The 18,375-nt window shown below is 38.7% G+C and overlaps 1 protein-coding gene across 2 annotated transcripts in view; it reads left to right on the top strand.

Annotated features, from left to right (window-relative positions):
• Positions 1–651: 651 nt before the first annotated feature.
• The window catches only part of nat8l (N-acetyltransferase 8-like), a 28,274-nt gene continuing 10,550 nt past the window's right edge, over positions 652–18,375 (top strand). Inside the window, exons 1-2 of one of the 2 annotated variants that reach the window (XM_061913633.1) lie at positions 652–1,320; positions 4,744–4,908. In XM_061913633.1, coding sequence (XP_061769617.1) covers positions 1,026–1,320; positions 4,744–4,908 — 460 coding nt within the window. In that variant the 5' untranslated portion in view covers positions 652–1,025. Of the gene's footprint in view, positions 1,321–4,709; positions 4,909–18,375 lie in introns of both variants that reach the window. The other variant, XM_061913632.1, reaches the window with a different exon arrangement.

The raw sequence follows: 18,375 nt of genomic DNA, 5'->3' as shown, positions 1-18,375 counted from the left end.
GTTTAGAATTAAGTTCATGAATCCAGATGGATCTCTATTACAATCCCCAAAGAGGGCACTTTAAGTTGATAATTACTTATATGTATAGAAATCTTTATTTATAATTCAATCATAAATTTTTAGTAATTTTAAAATCTTTTTTTTCCAAATAGTTCAAGAAAGACCACTACAAATGAGCAATATTTTGCACTGTTGTACAATGTAATAAATCAAAAACTGATGACATAGTGCTGTATTTTACTTCTTTATCTCTTTTTTCAACCAAAAATGCTTTGCTCTGATTAGGGGGTACTTGAATTAAAAAAAAATTCACAGGGGGTACATCACTGGAAAAAGGTTGAGAACCACTGCGCTAGAGGGCAGCAGTTGTGACACCATGCATTCTTTTGGATGACAAATGTCCAAAATAGGAGCTTAAAAAAAAAAAATCATGTTGTTTGCTGAAAAGGACGAGTCCTATACGAGTGGCTGGTGTTGTGATGGAGTGATGTGCAACAATTGACCTATTTATATGAAGAACAGCAACAATGGCGGTTTCAGGCGGCGTGCATCACGACCTCCGCAGTAACAAAGCATTATGCAGCGCACTGCGGTGCAGGATCGACGAACCTCAAGGCAGCGCATCAATGTTGACATGGGGACGTCCATAAGTAGCATCGTCTACGTTTGGCGCATCGGCATGGAGCACCCCCGCCCCATCGACCCAAATACGCTGGTTCAGATGGAATAAAAAGCGCGTTTCCCCTCTCCTCTCCTCCTCCTCTTCGATCCATCAGCATCTCCCGGCCACCAATCACAGAAACCCCCCCGCAGAACCTCCATCCACACGCCCTTCCCCGCCTATAAATACAGCCGCTGGAGTGCCGACCAGCCTTGGTCGCCAGAATCGCTCAGGGTTGCAGCACAGCCACCCCCATCCATCCCTTCCTCCTCCGTCTTCTTCCCCCCATCCATTTTTATTTTTGGAGCAGTGTGGCCATCCGCACATTCACTGTGTTCAAAACGTACCTGCTTGGTTTTTTTGCATGCATTGTTCGTCTCCCAAAATGGTTTGCGAGACTAAAATAGTAGCGGATGAACACGATGCTATACCTGGGAGCAAAAAGGAGCCGCCCATTATGTGGAGCGCCACCGCGTCCGGCCCGAGTGAGGCCAAAGACGCGCGGCGGGACGCGGTCTTCATCCGCGAGTTCGAGCGCGGCGACCAGGAGGAGGTGCGGCGCATCTTTTACGAGGGCATCATGGAGAGGATACCGAACACTGCGTTTAGGGGGATCCGGCAGCAAAGCCAAACCCAGTTTTTCTACGCTCTTCTCACAGGTAAGTTGGCGCGTTTTGTACCTGGATTCAAACTTACGAATACAAAGATGACTGGACCAGTATTTTCTTTATTTTACATGATATCTGAGAAGGTTTGATGGTGTGTTGCAACACCGGCATTCAACAAAAGGCATGGTCAGGCGCGCGGCGCATGCGCAAACGTGTGGCAATGAATGGGTGAATGTGTGCTGTCACCTGGGCTGGTTTTTTGTCAGCAAATCCTCCCAATCTGCATATTGGCAGTATTTTCATTGGTTTTATACATATAAAGTACGACATGCAGCATAAACCCACCACCCACCCATCCTTTACCCCCCCTAGCGTTACATTTGTGTAACTACTCCTACAGCAGAACCTAGAGCAGTGGTTCTCAACCTTTTTTCAGTGATGTACCCCCTGTGAACATGTTTTTAATTCAAGTACCCCCTAATCAGAGCAAAGCATTTTTGGTTGAAAAAACAGATTGAAAAAAAGTAAAATACAGCACTATGTCTTCAGTTTCTGATGTATTAAATTGTATTATAGTGCAAAAATATTGCTCATTTGTAGTGGTCTTTCTTGAACTATTTGGAAAAAAAGTTATAAAAATAACTAAAAACTTGTTGAAAAAAAACCAAGTCATTCAATTATAAATAAAGATGTCTACACATACAAATAATCATCAACTTAAAGTGCCCTCTTTGGGATTGTAATAGAGATCCATCCGGATTCATCAACTTCATTCTAAACATTACTTCACAAAAAAAAAAATCTTTACCATCAATATTTATGGAACATGTCCACAAAAAATCTAGCTGTCAACACTGAATATTGCATTGTTGCATTTCTTTTCACAGTTTATGAACTTACATTCATATTTTGTTGAAGTATCCATCCATCCATTTTCTTACGCTTATTCCCTTTGGGGTAGCGGGGGGGCGCTGGTGCCTAGCTCAGCTACAATCGGGCGGAAGGCGAAGTATACCCTGGACAAGTTGCCACTTCATCGCAGGGCATATTTTGTTGAAGTATTATTCAATAAATATATTTATAGAGGATTTTTGAATTGTTGCTATTTTTAAAATATTTTCAAAAAATCTCACGTACCCCTTGGCATACCTTCAAGTACCCCCAGGGGTACGCGTACCTCCATTTGAGAACCACTGACCTCGACAATCCCTTATGTCAGTGGTTCTCAAATGGGGGTACGCGTACCCCTTGGGGTACTTGAAGGTATGCAATGGGGTACGTGAATTTTTTAAAAAATATTCTAAAATAGCAACAATTTAAAAATCCTTTACAAATATATTTATTCAATAATACTTCAACAAAAAATGAATGTAAGTTCATAAACTTTGAAAAAAAATACAACAATGCAATATTCAGTGTTGACAGCTAGATTTTTTTATGGACATGTTCCATAAATATTGATTTTAAAGATTTATTTTTTTGTGAATAAATATTTAGAATTAAGTTCATGAATCCAGATGGATCTCTATTACAATCCCCAAAGAGGGCACTTTAAGTTGATGATTACTTCTATGTGTCGAAATCTTTATTTATAATTGAATCACTTGTTTAATTTTCAACAAGTTTTTAGTTATTTTTATCATTGTGGATTGAACTTTCACAGTATCATGTTAGACCCGCTCGACATCCATTGCTTTCCTCCTCTCTAAGGTTTTCATAATCATTATTGTCACAGACGTCCCACTGGATCATTATTGTCACCGATGTCCCGCTGGGTGTGAGTTTTCCTTGCCCTTATGTGGGCCTACCGAGGATGTCGTGGTGGTTTGTGCAGCCCTTTGAGACACTAGTGATTTAGGGCTATATAAGTAAACATTGATTGATTGATTGATATGTATTTTTCCAAATAGTTCAAGAAAGACAACTACAAATGAGCAATATTTTGCACTGTTATACAATTTAATAAATAAGAAACTGACGACATGGTGCTGTATTTTACTTCTTTATCTCTTTTTTTCAACCAAAAATGCTTTGCTCTGATTAGGGGGTGCTTGAATTAAAAAAAAATTCACAGGGGGTACATCACTGAAAAAAGGTTGAGAACCACTGCCTTATGTCATGGGGTGTCAAAATATTTTCCACCGAGGGCAGTAAAATTAAACTATGAGAGGATGCAACTTTTATATACATACACGTTAGGGGTGTGGGAAACAATCAATTCGAATATGAACCGAATCCAATGTGCGATTCAGAATCGATTCTCTTTTTTTTTTAAATCGATTTTTAAATTTTTTTATCAATCCAACAAACCACTACACAGCCATACTATAACAATGCAATCCAATTCCAAAACCAAACCTGACCCAGCAACACTCAGAACTGCAATAAACAGAGCAGATGAGAGAAGACACAAACACGACACAGAACAAACCAAAAGTAGTGAAACAAAAATGAATATTATCAACAACAGTATCAATATTAGTTATAATTTCAGCATAGCAGTGATTAAAAATCGCGCATTGACATTATCATTAGACATTTATAAAAATAAAAAAAAGAACAATAGTGTCACAGTGGCTTACACTTGCATCGCATCTCATAAGCTTGACAACACACTGTGTCCAATGTTTTCACAAAGATAAAATAAGTCATATTTTTGGTTCGTTTAATAGTTAAAACAAATTTACATTATTGCAATCAGTTGCTAAAACATTGTCCTTTACAATTATAAAAGCTTTAAAAAAAAATCTACTATTCTGCTTGCATGTGAGCAGACTGGGGTAGATCCTGCTGAAATTCTATGTATTGAATGAATACAGAATCGTTTTGAATCGGAAAAATATCGTTTTTGAATCGAAAATCGCGTTGAATCGAAAAAAATCGATATATTATCGAATCGTGACCCCAAGAATCGATATTGAATCGAATCTTGGGACACCCAAAGTTTCGCAGCCCTAATATACGTATGTATATATATATATGTAGGTGTGGGAAAAATCACAAGACTACTTCGTCTCTACAGAACTGTTTCATGAGGGTTTCCCTCAATCATCAGGAGAAAAAAAAAAAAATCTCCTGATGATTGAGGGAACCCCTCATGAAACAGTTCTGTAGAGACGAAGTAGTCTTGTGATTTTTCCCACACCTACATATTGCGCTCTACCACGGTATCGAGCACTATTCTCTGGATAATCCAATTAAGACATATGTATATATATATATATATATATATATATATATATATATATATATATATGAACATACTGTATATATGCTATCAAAATGTCAGCCATTTCGCTTTATATTGTGCCTTTTCTCTCTCAGTTTAACAAAAAATGGCCCCCGGGCCGCTTTTTGTAAACCCTGTCTTATACAAAAACTCCTGTGTATTAACTGCCCTGCCCGGCACAAATCAAACATGTGATTCTCTTTTCTGACAGGTTTCCTTTGTTTTTACCTTCCATTTCTCTCTAGTAATGTGCTTTTCTATGACCAAATCCTTCACACTGACCTGCTGCGCCCCGCTCGTTCTCATGGGCGCTCGCTACTACTACAGCTGGAAAGTCATCCACAACTATCTGGATCACGCCCTGCACACCGACATGGCTGACATTGAGGCCTATTACATGAAACCCACAGGTAAGACCCCGACTTGTGTGCGTCACGACACAGTAGTCGAATGTGGCTCGGCAGGCGATGCATGCTCTACCATTCTTTCAAAAGTTTCAAGAGGAATATGTAATTTAAAAAAAACTAACTCATGCGCAAATTGTAAGTGGGGAAGTAAATGTTGAAATGTGCCGCCCCTCCTCCCAGCATTTTTTTTCTCCTTCCCCCCACTTGAAGGCCTGATGGCGGGAGGGTCTGCATCACCACTGATCCGCCAAGGAGGAAGAAACTGCTGAGCCGCACTTCCTCCAGTAAAGTCAATCAAATTCTTGAAAGATTCCCCCTCAAAAAGTCATAACTAAAGCAAGTTACTAGTTAAGCCTTTGTCTTCCTGTGTGGCCACAGGCTGAGTAATCTACGACATGCACTCCAATTATTGCTGCAGGACCATCGTGGCTTAGTCGGCGGGAGGGTGGCGTATGGGGGGTTCAGGCATCACTGCTCTTGGACAATGCAAGCTGAGATGGAAGGGTGGGGCTCCAGGGGGGCGGGCCAACACCTGAACACGCTAGCAATGTCATTGGTTTAGTTAGTGCCTATAGGGAAGAATTTTGGTTAAAGAGTTCACATTTGTATTGCCGTTTGCTTGCTTAAAGTTAGGATTAGTAAATAACTGCTCGACTGGGAAACTTTGTGACGAGAGCAGGGGGGCAAAGGTGAAGGGTGCAAATACTGTTTACAAGCGTTACATTTTTCTCAATTATGCAGGAAGTAGTTCGTTATTGATTCAGATTAAACTTGTGGAGTTACTTTCACATTATCCACATGACCGTCTTTAAGGTCATTTTTTTTGTAAAAACAAAAAAAAGACTAAATCCAAACCCCAAACTTGAAAAGAAGACAGCACAAGCCCAGTTTACTGGACACGTCTCATTGGGGGAAAATGCATTTAGTCACATTTATTAGTGCCGAGTTGTGGTCAAAATGCTTTGGAATACATGCTAAAATACAGTTAATACAGATTTCCTCAAAGTTTAAAAGTCAGTTGTTTGATGGCAGCCATGTTTTAAACAACCTTGCTCAAATCTTACACAGTCATGCCTGTTCGTCCTCTAATGGTGATTGAGTCAAACAGGCTCAAGTTCAAGCGGTGGTTTTGTGGAGTTGTGTGAGAAATTTCAAGGTAAATCAACTAATGGGGGTTAAACTTTTAGTTTGACAGAAAAATAATAGCCTGGGCAACAGAGGGTGCATGATTCGACAAATTGTCGTCCTTTTGCGTGCAGCAGTTCAGCAGTAAAAGCGTTACATAAATTATCCATCCATCCATCTTCTTCCGCTTATCCGAGGTCTAGTCGCGGGGGCAGCAACCTAAGCAGGGAAGCCTTGACTTCCCTCTCCCCAGCCACTTCGTCCAGCTCTTACCGGGGGATCCCAAGGCGTTCCCAAGCCAGCCGGGAGATAAATTACGGTACTATTTTTTTCGCGTGACTACATGCTTGTGCAATATGAGCTGTGTTGTTATACTACACATTACACTGGAATCATGGGACTGCAACACACAAGTGATGAGGGTCCGCAAATCAAAGCAAGGGGTTTATCACTATATTTTAGAGCAGGGGTCCCCAAACATTTTGACCCGGGGGCCGCATTGGGGTAAAATAATTTGGCCGTGGGCCAGGCTATATATATATATATATATATATATATATATATATATATATATATATATAAATATATATATATATATAAATATATATATATATATATATATATATATATATATGTATTCCGAGCACGATGATGTCACGTCATTGATTGGAAAATACATTTTTAGACGATATGATTTGCCTGAGCAGCTAGGAGACTCTGAGAGTAACAAGCGGTAGAAAATGGATTAGAAAGGACAGATTAAAAAAAAACAAAAAAAAAAACTTGGGATTTACCGCGGGCCGTATCTCGAACATTGGCGGGCCGGATGTGGCCCGCGGGGCGTAGTTTGGGGACCACTGTGTTAGAGCATCTGTGCAAAAAAAGATAACGACTTAAAAGTGGTTTTGGACCCCTTGGTGCTCGTGGCAGCCAGTTTTCAGGACTCATGATAAAAGTTATGGATATATCTTTTACTCTTGTGTGAAGTTGGCCCCCCTTGCCATTGTATAAATCAAAATAAACCAACCAATTGTTTATACTGTTAAGGTTTTTAGGTACAATCATTCTAAAATACATGTTCTGACTAGTGACGTCATCCAGCCCCCCATATTGTGTCCAAATTTCTCCAAACTTGTCCCAAACATTTGTGCACACCTCAAAATAAAAGTTGCTATTATTGTTTTAATATTCTGCATTCGTAGTGATGGATGGATCGGTAAAAACACATCAAGACCTGATACCAAATCTTTATGCTCGGAAATAAATACATTGATACTTTGACGCATCAGCTATTTCATCTCCACAAACAGCCATGACGCTGTGTGATATTTGTCAAAAATGTCTCGGGAACAAACATTGTTAAACACATGTTGAACTACAACCCTGAATACTACAGGGAGGATCCATGCAAATATCGGTAGTTCAATACCAAGGTGGGTAATGGAATGGGATTGACACTAGTTTGATCTGATCAATAAATTTTTTTGCAGTTTCTCAACATTATACATCCAGCAAATTCCTGGATTTACTTCAGAGATAGTGTTTTGCATAATCTGTGCAAACAACACACCTGTGCCCTTCTCTGCTGCTCCCCCAGGTACACCTAGCCTCTTCTCTGCCAGACAAAGCGGACAATCAGCACTAAGAGCAGCCCGTTATATTTTTTTATTTTGTTGCAATTATTGTTCCATTATTTTTATTTTGGACTAGTGTATTTATAGTATCAATATTGGGATGGATCCTCTCACACTTAGTATTCAGTGTGATAGTTCAACATGATGTGTTTAGCAATGTTTGTTCCCTACTAAATTTTGACAAACAGTGTCTGGGCTGTTTGTGTAGATGAAATAACTTAACACGTTTACAATCGGCAATCGTTTTTACAGGCTGACTGACAGAAGGAAGTTCGCCGCTGCGCTTACACACTTACATGTACTTACCCAGGCGGTAGAAAAAGTAGTTCTCATCAACCGTGTATTATAATGTGGTTACTTTCCAATGTGTTCCTGTTAATGATACACATGGCTTCAAAAAAAATATGCATCAAAGTATCCATATGTTAATTTGAGAATTGATTTTCCAGCATAATGATCTGGTACCAGAGGTATTGATAATGTCAATATCGAGCCACACATCCCTACGGATGTGAATAATAATAAAATGTTAATACAATTTAAGCCATAGTAGCACAAATGTTTGAGATTTGGACAAAGTGTGGGGGCTGTGAAATTGTATCTCACAATTACTGAGGAACCTTAACAACACAAACAAACATTCTTACGTGACAAACCAACGCAGACGTTGTACAAACGAACGGCAGTGGTACTTTAATATTTGCAATGGTAAGAGGGGCCAACTTCACTCAGCTCTCTTGCTTGCCTGGGGCGGCGGGGCTCAGATGGTAGAGCGACCGTCCAACAACTTGAGGGTTTAAATGCACTGCTGCTGTGTCTTTGGGGAAGACACTTCCCATTGCTGGTGTATGCATGTGAATGAAGGTTTGGCGGTGGTCAGAGTAACTGTACGCGCAAATTGGCAGCCACATTTCAGTCCACCTCAGGACAGTTGTGGCTACAAATGTAACTTAGACAATCAATGTGGAGCGAATGAAAAATGTATTCTCAGTTCTCACTGTAAAGGGCTTTGAGTCACCCAAAAAAAGCACCATATATAGTCGGGCAAAAAAGTATTTAGTCAGCCACCGATTGTGCAAGTTCTCCCACTTAAAATGATGACAGAGGTCTGTAATTTTCATTATAGGTACACTACAACTGTGAGGGACAGAATGTGAAAAAAAATCCAGGAATTCACATTGTAAGAATTTTAAAGAATGTATTTGTAAATTACGGTGGAAAATAAGTATTTGGTCAACCATTCAAAGCTCTCACTGATGGAAGGAGGTTTGGCTCAAAATCTCACGATACATGGCCCCTTTCATTATTTCCTTAACACGGATCAATCGTCCTGTCCCCTTAGCAGAAAAACAGCCCCAAAGTATGATGTTTCCACCCCAATGCTTCACAGTAGGTATGGTGTTCTTGGGATGCAACTCAGTATTCTTCTTCCTCCAAACACGACGAGTTGAGTTTATACCAAAATGGATACATGGATGATACAGCAGAGGATTGGGAGAATGTCATGTGGTCAGATGGAACCAAAATATAACTTTTTGGTATAAACTCAACTCGTCGTGTTTGGAGGAAAAAGAATACGCAGTTGCATCCCAAGAACACCATACCTACTGTGAAGCATGGGGGTGGGAACATCATGCTTTGGGGCTGTTTTTCTGCTAAGGGGACAGGACGATTGATGAATGGGGCCATGTATCGTGAGATTTTGAGCCAAAACCTCCTTCCATCAGTGAGAGCTTTGAATGGTTGACCAAATACTTATTTTCCACCATAATTTACAAATAAATTCTTTAAAATTCCTACAATGTGAATTCATGGATTTTTTTTCACATTCTGTCTCTCACAGTTGAAGTGTACCTATGATGAAAATTACAGACCTCTGTCATCATTTGAAGTGGGAGAACTTGCACAATCGATGGCTGACTAAATACTTTTTTGCCCCACTTTGAATCTTATTCGCTATTGTTGTTATCATTACCTCTGCATCAGACAAAATGCAAAACCAGCTGGCTCCAATCTCCTCGTCTTCCTCCCCCTGCCATGGGAGAAATCATAGATCGATAGTGATCAATATTTTTCAATTAAGGACAAGCATAAGAATCGACGTCATGGCACAGTGAGCAGCTTAGAAGGTGGATGTAATAGAATGAGCTGAAGCTTTGTTGGCTGCCAGTGATACATGCTCACTGTTTAATGAGGAGTCACTCTAAGACCCAAGTGTGACAAGATTAGCTACTGAGGAGCTTCTTTCCCTACCTGCTGTGCTTAATTTAGCTTTGCGCTAAATAACATATTGGAAAATATTGGGAATGCTTGTCAAGTAGAAAGTACATACAGGAAGGTGGCTGAGATTAGTAGCAATGTGACGTTAGGACCTGCTTTGCTCTTCTTTGATGCAAAAGCTTAAACCGGAGCAAAGAAAAAGCAAGATGCCAATATAACGAGAGGTGTCCATGGTTGTCCATCAATATTAGGCGGTCCATTAGGACAGTGGTTCTCAACCTTTTTTCAGTGATGTACCTCCTGTGAACATTAATTTAATTGAGGCATTTTTGGTTGAAAAAAAAAAGAGATAGAGAAGTAAAATACAGCACTATGTCATCAGTTTCTGATTTATTCAATTGTATAACAGTGCAAATTATTTCTCATTTGTAGTGGTCTTTCTTGAACTATTGGGAAAAAAAGATATTAAAAAAAAAATAAAAATAAGTGATTCAATTATAAAAATAAAAATTTCTACACATATAAGTAATAATCAACTTAAAGTGCCCTCTTTGGGGATTGTAATAGAGATCCATCTGGATTCATGAACTTCATTCTAAACTTTTCTTCCCAAAAAATCAATATTTCACATCAATATTTATGGAACATGTCCACAAAAAATCTAGCTGTCAACACTGAATATTGCATTGTTGTATTTTTTTTCCACAGTTTATGAACTTATATTCATATTTTGTTGAAATATTATTCAATAAATATATTTATGAAGGATTTTTGAATTGTTGCTATTTTTAGAATATTTAAAAAAAAAATCTCATGTACCCCTTGGCATACCTTCAAGTACCCCCAGGGTTCAAGTACCCCCATTTGAGAACCACTGCATTAGGAGATCCAGGCTTGCCATACATGCAACAACAGGGTTACCATTCCCCTTCTAACAAGCTTGTGTACCATCCTCATGATTCTACTGCTGTTCTATACACACATAATGTTGTTTTACTTATCCAAAAGCACCGGCAACAGGTTTTTTAATCATCTAAAGAAAGTGTAGTCAGTCAAAAATAGCACATTGATCTAAAAAAATCAATACAAAATAACTGCATTTAAAGCCCAATAATCCTATCTGGTCATAAGTTTACATGCACCCGTTATTGGCATAAATATAACTTTAAGTAATACTGTTTTGTTCAAACAAAATATCCTTTTTATTTGCTGGTAAAGAGAAATTCCAGTCAGTCATGGTCAATAAAAAAGCTGCTTGTCTTGTAAAGTCAAACATGCAGCACAAGTTATTGTTATTTGATCATATTTCACCTTTACTTTACCAGGAAAGATCAAATGAGAACAGCTTCTCATTTACAATGATGACCAGGCAAGAGGCCCCGGCAAAAGCAAACCCGCTACCCCACCCAAAAAAAAGACGACAACTATACAACCTATAAGAAAAGACTAAGACGTCAAAAACAACAAAAATAACTACTAGCGTGTATAGAAATACAAACAAGAGCGAGAAAAAACATGTACAACAATCAGCTAAGGTCAGTTGGAATTTCTGTTTGAGCAAGTGGAATGGTGGAAGAGTTGAAAGTTTGTGGGAGCGTTGAAGGGCGTTCCAGTCCCATGCTGCAGCATAATAAAAGTTTTTGGGCCAGACAGAGTAATGATGTCACTGGATCTTAAGTGATAATTATTATGGGACAGGTGCAAAAGGTAAGAGAGGTATTGAGGTGATAATCTCTTAGACCAGTGGTTCTCAAATGGGGGTACACATAACCCTGGGGGTACTTGAAGGTATGCCAAGGGGTATGTGAAATTAAAAAAAAAAATATTCTAAAATAGCAACAATTAAAAAAAATCCTTTATAAATATATTTATTTAATAATACTTCATCAAAATACGAATGTAAGTTCATAAACTGTGAAAAAAAAATACAACAATGCAATATTCAGTGTTGACAGCTAGATTTTTTTATGGACATGTTCCATAAATATTGATGTTAAAGATTTCTTTTTTTGTGAAGAAAAGTTTAGAATTAAGTTCATGAATCCAGATGGATCTCTATTACAATCCCCAAAGAGGGCACTTTAAGTTGATGATTACTTCTATGTGTCGAAATCTTTATTTATAATTGAATCACTTGTTTATTTTTCAACAAGTTTTTAGTTATTTTTATATATATTTTTTCCAAATAGTTTAAGAAAGACCACTACAAATGAGCGATATTTTGCACTGTTATACAATTTAATAAATCAGAAACTGATGACATAGTGCTGTATTTTACTTTTTCATCTCTTTTTTTCAACCAAAAATGCTTTGCTCTGATTAGGGGGTACTTGAATTAAAAAAATGTTCACAGGGGGTACATCACTGAAAAAAGGTTGAGAACCACTGTCTTAGACAAACAAGAGCCAGTGATGAAGCCGCCTTGTGTGGAGGAAGGGCTGTCAGTTTGTACAGATCACAATGGTGGGTAGGAAAACGCAGACCAGAGGCAAAACGGATGGCTGAATGGTGGAGAGCATCCAGTCCATTGAGGGCACACTTGGAGACCATTTTATATATCTCCATTATCAAACAGGCAGTATGATCTTCTTCACGAGAGTATAGGCTTACAAGAGCCTTGACACCTTGATAGACTCCAAAGTCCAGCATCAGAAAAGCATGAACATATACCTCTAAGCTTTTAGAGTATGGCTTGTCTGGAACAAATTGCCTGATGGGACATCGGTCTGTAAAAGAGATGATTTGCTCATCGATGCAAACTTTTCCTGGTTTTGGAAGGCGAAAGCAGCCTTGCCTTACTCTGTCCAGAAGACGCCTGACTCTTTCTTCTCTGCTACATCCAGGTCATAACGATCTTCAAGGAGTTTTTCAAGTTGGCTTATTATTTATTGGCACTTTGTTTTTTTTTGCAAAAACATGTTAGTCCTTACAAAGCAAAGGCTTTGACTAAAATATTAGCGGTTTTATTAGAAGTAGTGTTAACATATTGTTAATCTTGCTGGTAGATTTGTCTAATGTTTTAATTTATTATGTATATTATCGTTGTTTTAAAGGCCTACTGAAACCCACAACTACCGACCAGACAGTCTGATAGTTTATATATCAATGATGAAATATTAACATTGCAACACATGCCAATACGGCCTTCTTAGTTTACTAAATTGCAATTTTAAATTTGAAATATTAACATTGCAACACATGCCAATACGGCCTTCTTAGTTTACTAAATTGCAATTTTAAATTTCCCGGGAGTTTCGTCACGGACTGTAAGAAAATATTAGCGCTGCGCACACACACAGCTAAAAGTCGTCAGCTTTAACCGCATAATTACACAGTATTTTGGACATCTGTGTTGCTGAATCTTTTGCAATTTGTTCAATTAATAATGGAGAAGTCAAAGTAGAAAGATGGAGTTGGGAAGATTTAGCCTTTAGCCACACAAACACACGGTGATTCCTTGTTTAAAATTCCCGGAGGTGAAGCTTTCCTATGGATCAGAGCGGTCAAGCGAACATGGATCCCGACCAAATGTCAACCAGCAGTTTTCTGTGAAAAAATTGTGCTAAAAAGTCGCCACTTAGCAGAGATCAGCTGAGCTTGTGCTGTCCATACAGCTGCCGTCGACTTCCATCAGACACTGGCCTCAAGACACCCGTGGACACACCCTTCCGACTATCAGGTACTATTAAACTCACTAAAACACTAGCAACACAATAGAAAGATAAAGGATTTCCCAGAATTATCCTAGTAAATGTGTCTAAAAACATCTGAATCCGTCCCAATGCAATCGTGTTTTTTTTTTTCTAACTTGATTTTTTATTTTATTTTTCTCTAGTCCGTCGCTATCAATATCCTCAAACACAAATCTTTCATCCTCTCTCAAATTAATGGAGAAATTGTCGTTTTCTCCGTCCGAATAGCTCTTTTTGTTGGAGGCTCCCATTAAAAACAATGTGAGGATGTGAGGAGCCCTCAACGGGTGACGTCATCATCTGCGACTTCCGGTAGAGGCAGGGCTTTTCTGTTAGCGACCAAAAGTTGCGAACTTTATCGTTGATGTTCTCTACTAAATTCTTTCAGCAAAAATATGGCAATATCGTGACATGATCAAGTATGACACATAGAATGGACCTGCTATCTCCGTTTAAATAAGAAAATCTCATTTCAGTAGGTCTTTAATGTATTTACATCATGTCTGTGTGAATGTTGATGTTTGTATGAGAGAGACATTGTCCCTCGCAATTTCCATCGGGATCAATAAGTGACCTTACCTGGATCGACTTGGCTTCATTTCTTCAGCAGTGTGTCATGGGGAACAGACGTCGTTCATCTGTAGTTCTCAGATTTGTGAACGCTGCCATTCTCAAAACACGTTGTCAACGAACTGTGAAAAGTACTTCTTAGGACTCCGGTTTCTGCAAATGTATCAACAAAATACATTTTTTAAGAAAAATATGTACAGTGCATTGTATAGTCAAGAACAGTTCAAATACATCAGCAAAGGTCCCTAATGTTACATGACATTCAAACCTATGATCAGTATGTAAACGTGTGACCCAAACCGTCAATTACCAGTACGTTCTCGGTGTGACATGGTAGAGGCACATCTCGCATCTTTGCGTAAAGCCCCACCAATGTCCCTTCCCCCAATGACCTTCGACTCCGGCAGAGAGGCAGGACCGGTTGCGCTCGTGAACAGTGGCATGCGCACACAGTAAAGTGTAGTGTGTGCAAATTGTGGTGCATGCAGGCGCTTTCCATACAAACAGACCTTAGATGCATTGGGCAGGGGAGGCAGTAAAGATAATGCGAACTAATGGACGGGCGCAGGATGTGGAACTTCTTCAACCTGGAGAACATCTCGCCCTATATTGTAATTTTGTGTCTTATGCAGCCCCCAGTTTGCACACCAAAGAGGAGGGGACTGCTGATGTGTGAGCACGTCAATTCATACACGCACTTTGACGCGAGGAGGAACACGTGCCTGGAGAAGAGTTGACAGCATAAAACTGACATATTTTGGGTGTTACACGGTAATACGAGATTGCTGCACTTTAGGAGAGCAATGAAGAACGGACAAACAGATGCAGTCTTTCTTTCTTCCCTCGCTCTTGCTTGGAAGTCATCAATATTACTCGCCTCCCCTCCCCCCTCCTCACCTTTTCTCAGGATGTAGGCCCCTGGCAACCGCAATGGATCCTTTCAAGATTTAATTATGACGGACTACACTACTCTATAAGGTTATTTAATGATAATAGAGATTTAAAAAATGAAAAAGGCTGATATAGTGCTGTAAGAAATTCATATGCAACAAAATCAATCCATCAAAGGGAACATCAATGATTGTCTGATTTACAGTTAACACACTTATATGTGGAGTAGATAATACAGAATGTATTGGATATGCTTTAGTGTAAATTTAGCGTTAATTTTGCTTCACAGTCACATTCATATTGTGTTTTTTGGAGAAATTCCCACATTTCAAAGGAAACCCTCTACGCCCCAGTCTTTCTAAAAAATAATGTATCGTTTGGAAAATGTACACTGTTAAATACATAGCTTGATGACAAACATCACCGCTATTGTTTTTCAGTCACGGTCAAAAAAATCTTTAAGGCTACCTCAGCAGTCCCCCCTTTCTTAAACTTACGTTTTGACATTATGTATCCACCTCGCGGGATAATACCAATTTCACTTCTGTAATCTGTTTGTATTTTCTGCATGTGTTTGATGTTTGGCTTTTGCGCCCGAATTACGGGAGTTTACGTATGCAAATTACAGAATGAGGGGTTGTTTACATGAGCATATTGGGGTAATAAGGGCGTGTTTATATGCAAATTATGATAGACACACACGCGCTATCCATCCATCCCCATCCATTTTCTACCGCTTATTCCCTTTCGGGGTCGCGGGGGGCGCTGGCGCCTATCTCAGCTACAATCGGGCGGAAGGCGGGGTACACCCTGGACAAGTCGCCACCTCATCGCAGGGCCAACACAGATAGACAGACAACATTCACACTCACATTCACACACTAGGACCAATTTAGTGTTGCCAATCAACCTATCCCCAGGTGCATGTCTTTGGAAGTGGGAGGAAGCCGGAGTACCCGGAGGGAACCCACGCATTCACGGGGAGAACATGCAAACTCCACACAGAAAGATCCCGAGCCTGGATTTGAACCCAGGACTGCAGGACCTTCGTATTGTGAGGCGGACGCACTAAACCCTCTACACACGCGCTAACCATTTGGCATTCAGCAACATAACAGCAGGTGGGAACAATTGGGCCGTTTAAGAACACATCATGAGTTTGAATGGACTCCTCTTAGGAAATCACTTCGGAAAGATAAGAGGAAAAGTTAGGAACTTACTGCTGAATGGGCCCCAATGACCGCAATGTTTTAGTAGAGATCTGCTTTTTAAATACAGTCCAATTTACATGTTGCCATTCATATAATTCCAACCATCCCAGTCGGGTGGAAGGCGGAGTACATCGTTGACAAGTCGCCACATCATCGCAGGGCCATCACAGACAGAAAGAATAGACAACGTTTACACAAAAGGGCCAATTTAGTGTGATTAAACAACCTGCACTAGAAACAAATGCATACTTAAATTTAGGATGCACATGAATAATACAACATGTGAGTTGTGTCTGCCAACATTGTGTTAATGCTGTGGCAAAACAAGCGTATTACCTTTGTTTAGGTTGAAATGAGCAATGAAAATAAACGTTACAATAAAAAGCAGCAAAAAAAACTAGCTCACTGCCATTTTTATTTTGTAAATGTAACTCCCACAAGAAAAAAAGGTTGATGACTTGTGGTATAGGTTTGCTGGTCTCAACATTAGGTACACCTGCACACTCTGGGATCGAGACAGAGTATCGTATAATTATACAGCATTTATCTCACTGCATACTGCCAGAAAGTAAGAATGCTTGAACTTTATGATTTGACTCGTTAAACACAAGTATCCAACATTATAACAACATTTCTAAGTCACAAAAGAAGTCATGGAGGGCATTTGTGTTCAGTCATTCTTAGTTTAAACATTAAGGATACGCACAGAAAGAAAGAACATCACCTTGCAAGGGTGGTATTTTTAAGTGATTTATGGTTTGAATCAACTATTCAAACTTTTTTTTAAATATATTTTCTGGCCATTGCTTCCATGTTTTGCATCCTGCCGTATGCAAATGTACTGAAAATAAAAGACAATCAAAGTCAACATTTCATTTGGTCTGTGCTGAGGTATTTTGCCCCTCTGATTGTGACAAATATAGACATTTATCTATTAAATCTGATCGCTTGAACCACTAATGGTAACATAAGATGGCCAGTGGTGTTATTGTTATATTTTTTGGTTTGGAAAAGGTTTAGATCAGGGGTCACCAACGCGGTGCCCGCGGGCACCAGGTAGCCCGTAAGGACCAGATGAGTAGCCCACTGGCCTGTTCGAAAAACAGCTCAAATAGCAGCACTTACCAGTGAGCTGCCTCTATTTTTTAAATTGTATTTATTTACTAGCAAGCTGGTCTCGCTTCGCTCGACATGTTTAATTCTAAGAGAGACAAAACTCAAATAGAATTTGAAAATCCAAGAAATTATTTTAAAGACTTGGTCTTCACTTGTTTAAATAAATTCATTTATTTTTTTACTTTGTTTCTTATAACTTTCAGAAAGACAATTTTAGAGAAACAATACAACCTTAAAAATTATTTTAGGATTTTTAAACACATATACCTTTTTACCTTTTAAATTCCTTCCTCTTCTTTCCTGACAATTTAAATCAATGTTGAATTTTTATTTTTTTAGAATAATAGATACATTTGAATTTAATTATTCATTTTAGCTTCTGTTTTTTCGACGAAGAATATTTGTGAAATATTTCTTCAAACTTATTATGATTAAAACTCCCAAAAATTATTCTGGCAAATCTAGAAAATCTGTAGAATCAAATTTAAATCTTATTTCAAAGTCTTTTGAATTTCTTTTAAAATTTTTGTTCTGGAAAATCTAGAAGAAATAATGATTTGTCTTTGTTAGAAATATAGCTTGGTCAAATTTGTTATATAAGCCCTGTGATGAGGTGGCGACTTGTCCCCGCCTTTCGCCCGATTGTAGCTGAGAAAGGCACCAGCGCCCCCCGCGACCCTGAAGGGAAAATGGATGGATGGATGGAAATTTGTTTTATATTCTAACAAAGTGCACATTGAATTTTAACCTATTTAAAACATGTCATCAAAATTGTAAAATTAATCTTAATCAGGAAAAATGACTAATGATGTTCCATAAATTATTTTCTAAATTTTTTAAAAAGATTCAAATTAGCTAGTTTTTCTCTTCTTTTTTTCGGTTGAATTTTGAATTTTAAAGAGTCGAAATTGAAGATAAACTATGTTTCGAAATTTAATTTTCTTTTTTTTCTTGTTTTCTCCTCTTTTAAACCATTCAATTGAGTGTTTTTTTCATCATTTAGTCTCTACA

The sequence above is a fragment of the Nerophis ophidion genome, linkage group LG10, assembly GCF_033978795.1.
Source record: "Nerophis ophidion isolate RoL-2023_Sa linkage group LG10, RoL_Noph_v1.0, whole genome shotgun sequence".
Lineage (NCBI taxonomy): Eukaryota > Metazoa > Chordata > Actinopteri > Syngnathiformes > Syngnathidae > Nerophis > Nerophis ophidion.
This window is presented reverse-complemented; position numbering and strand designations above follow the sequence as displayed.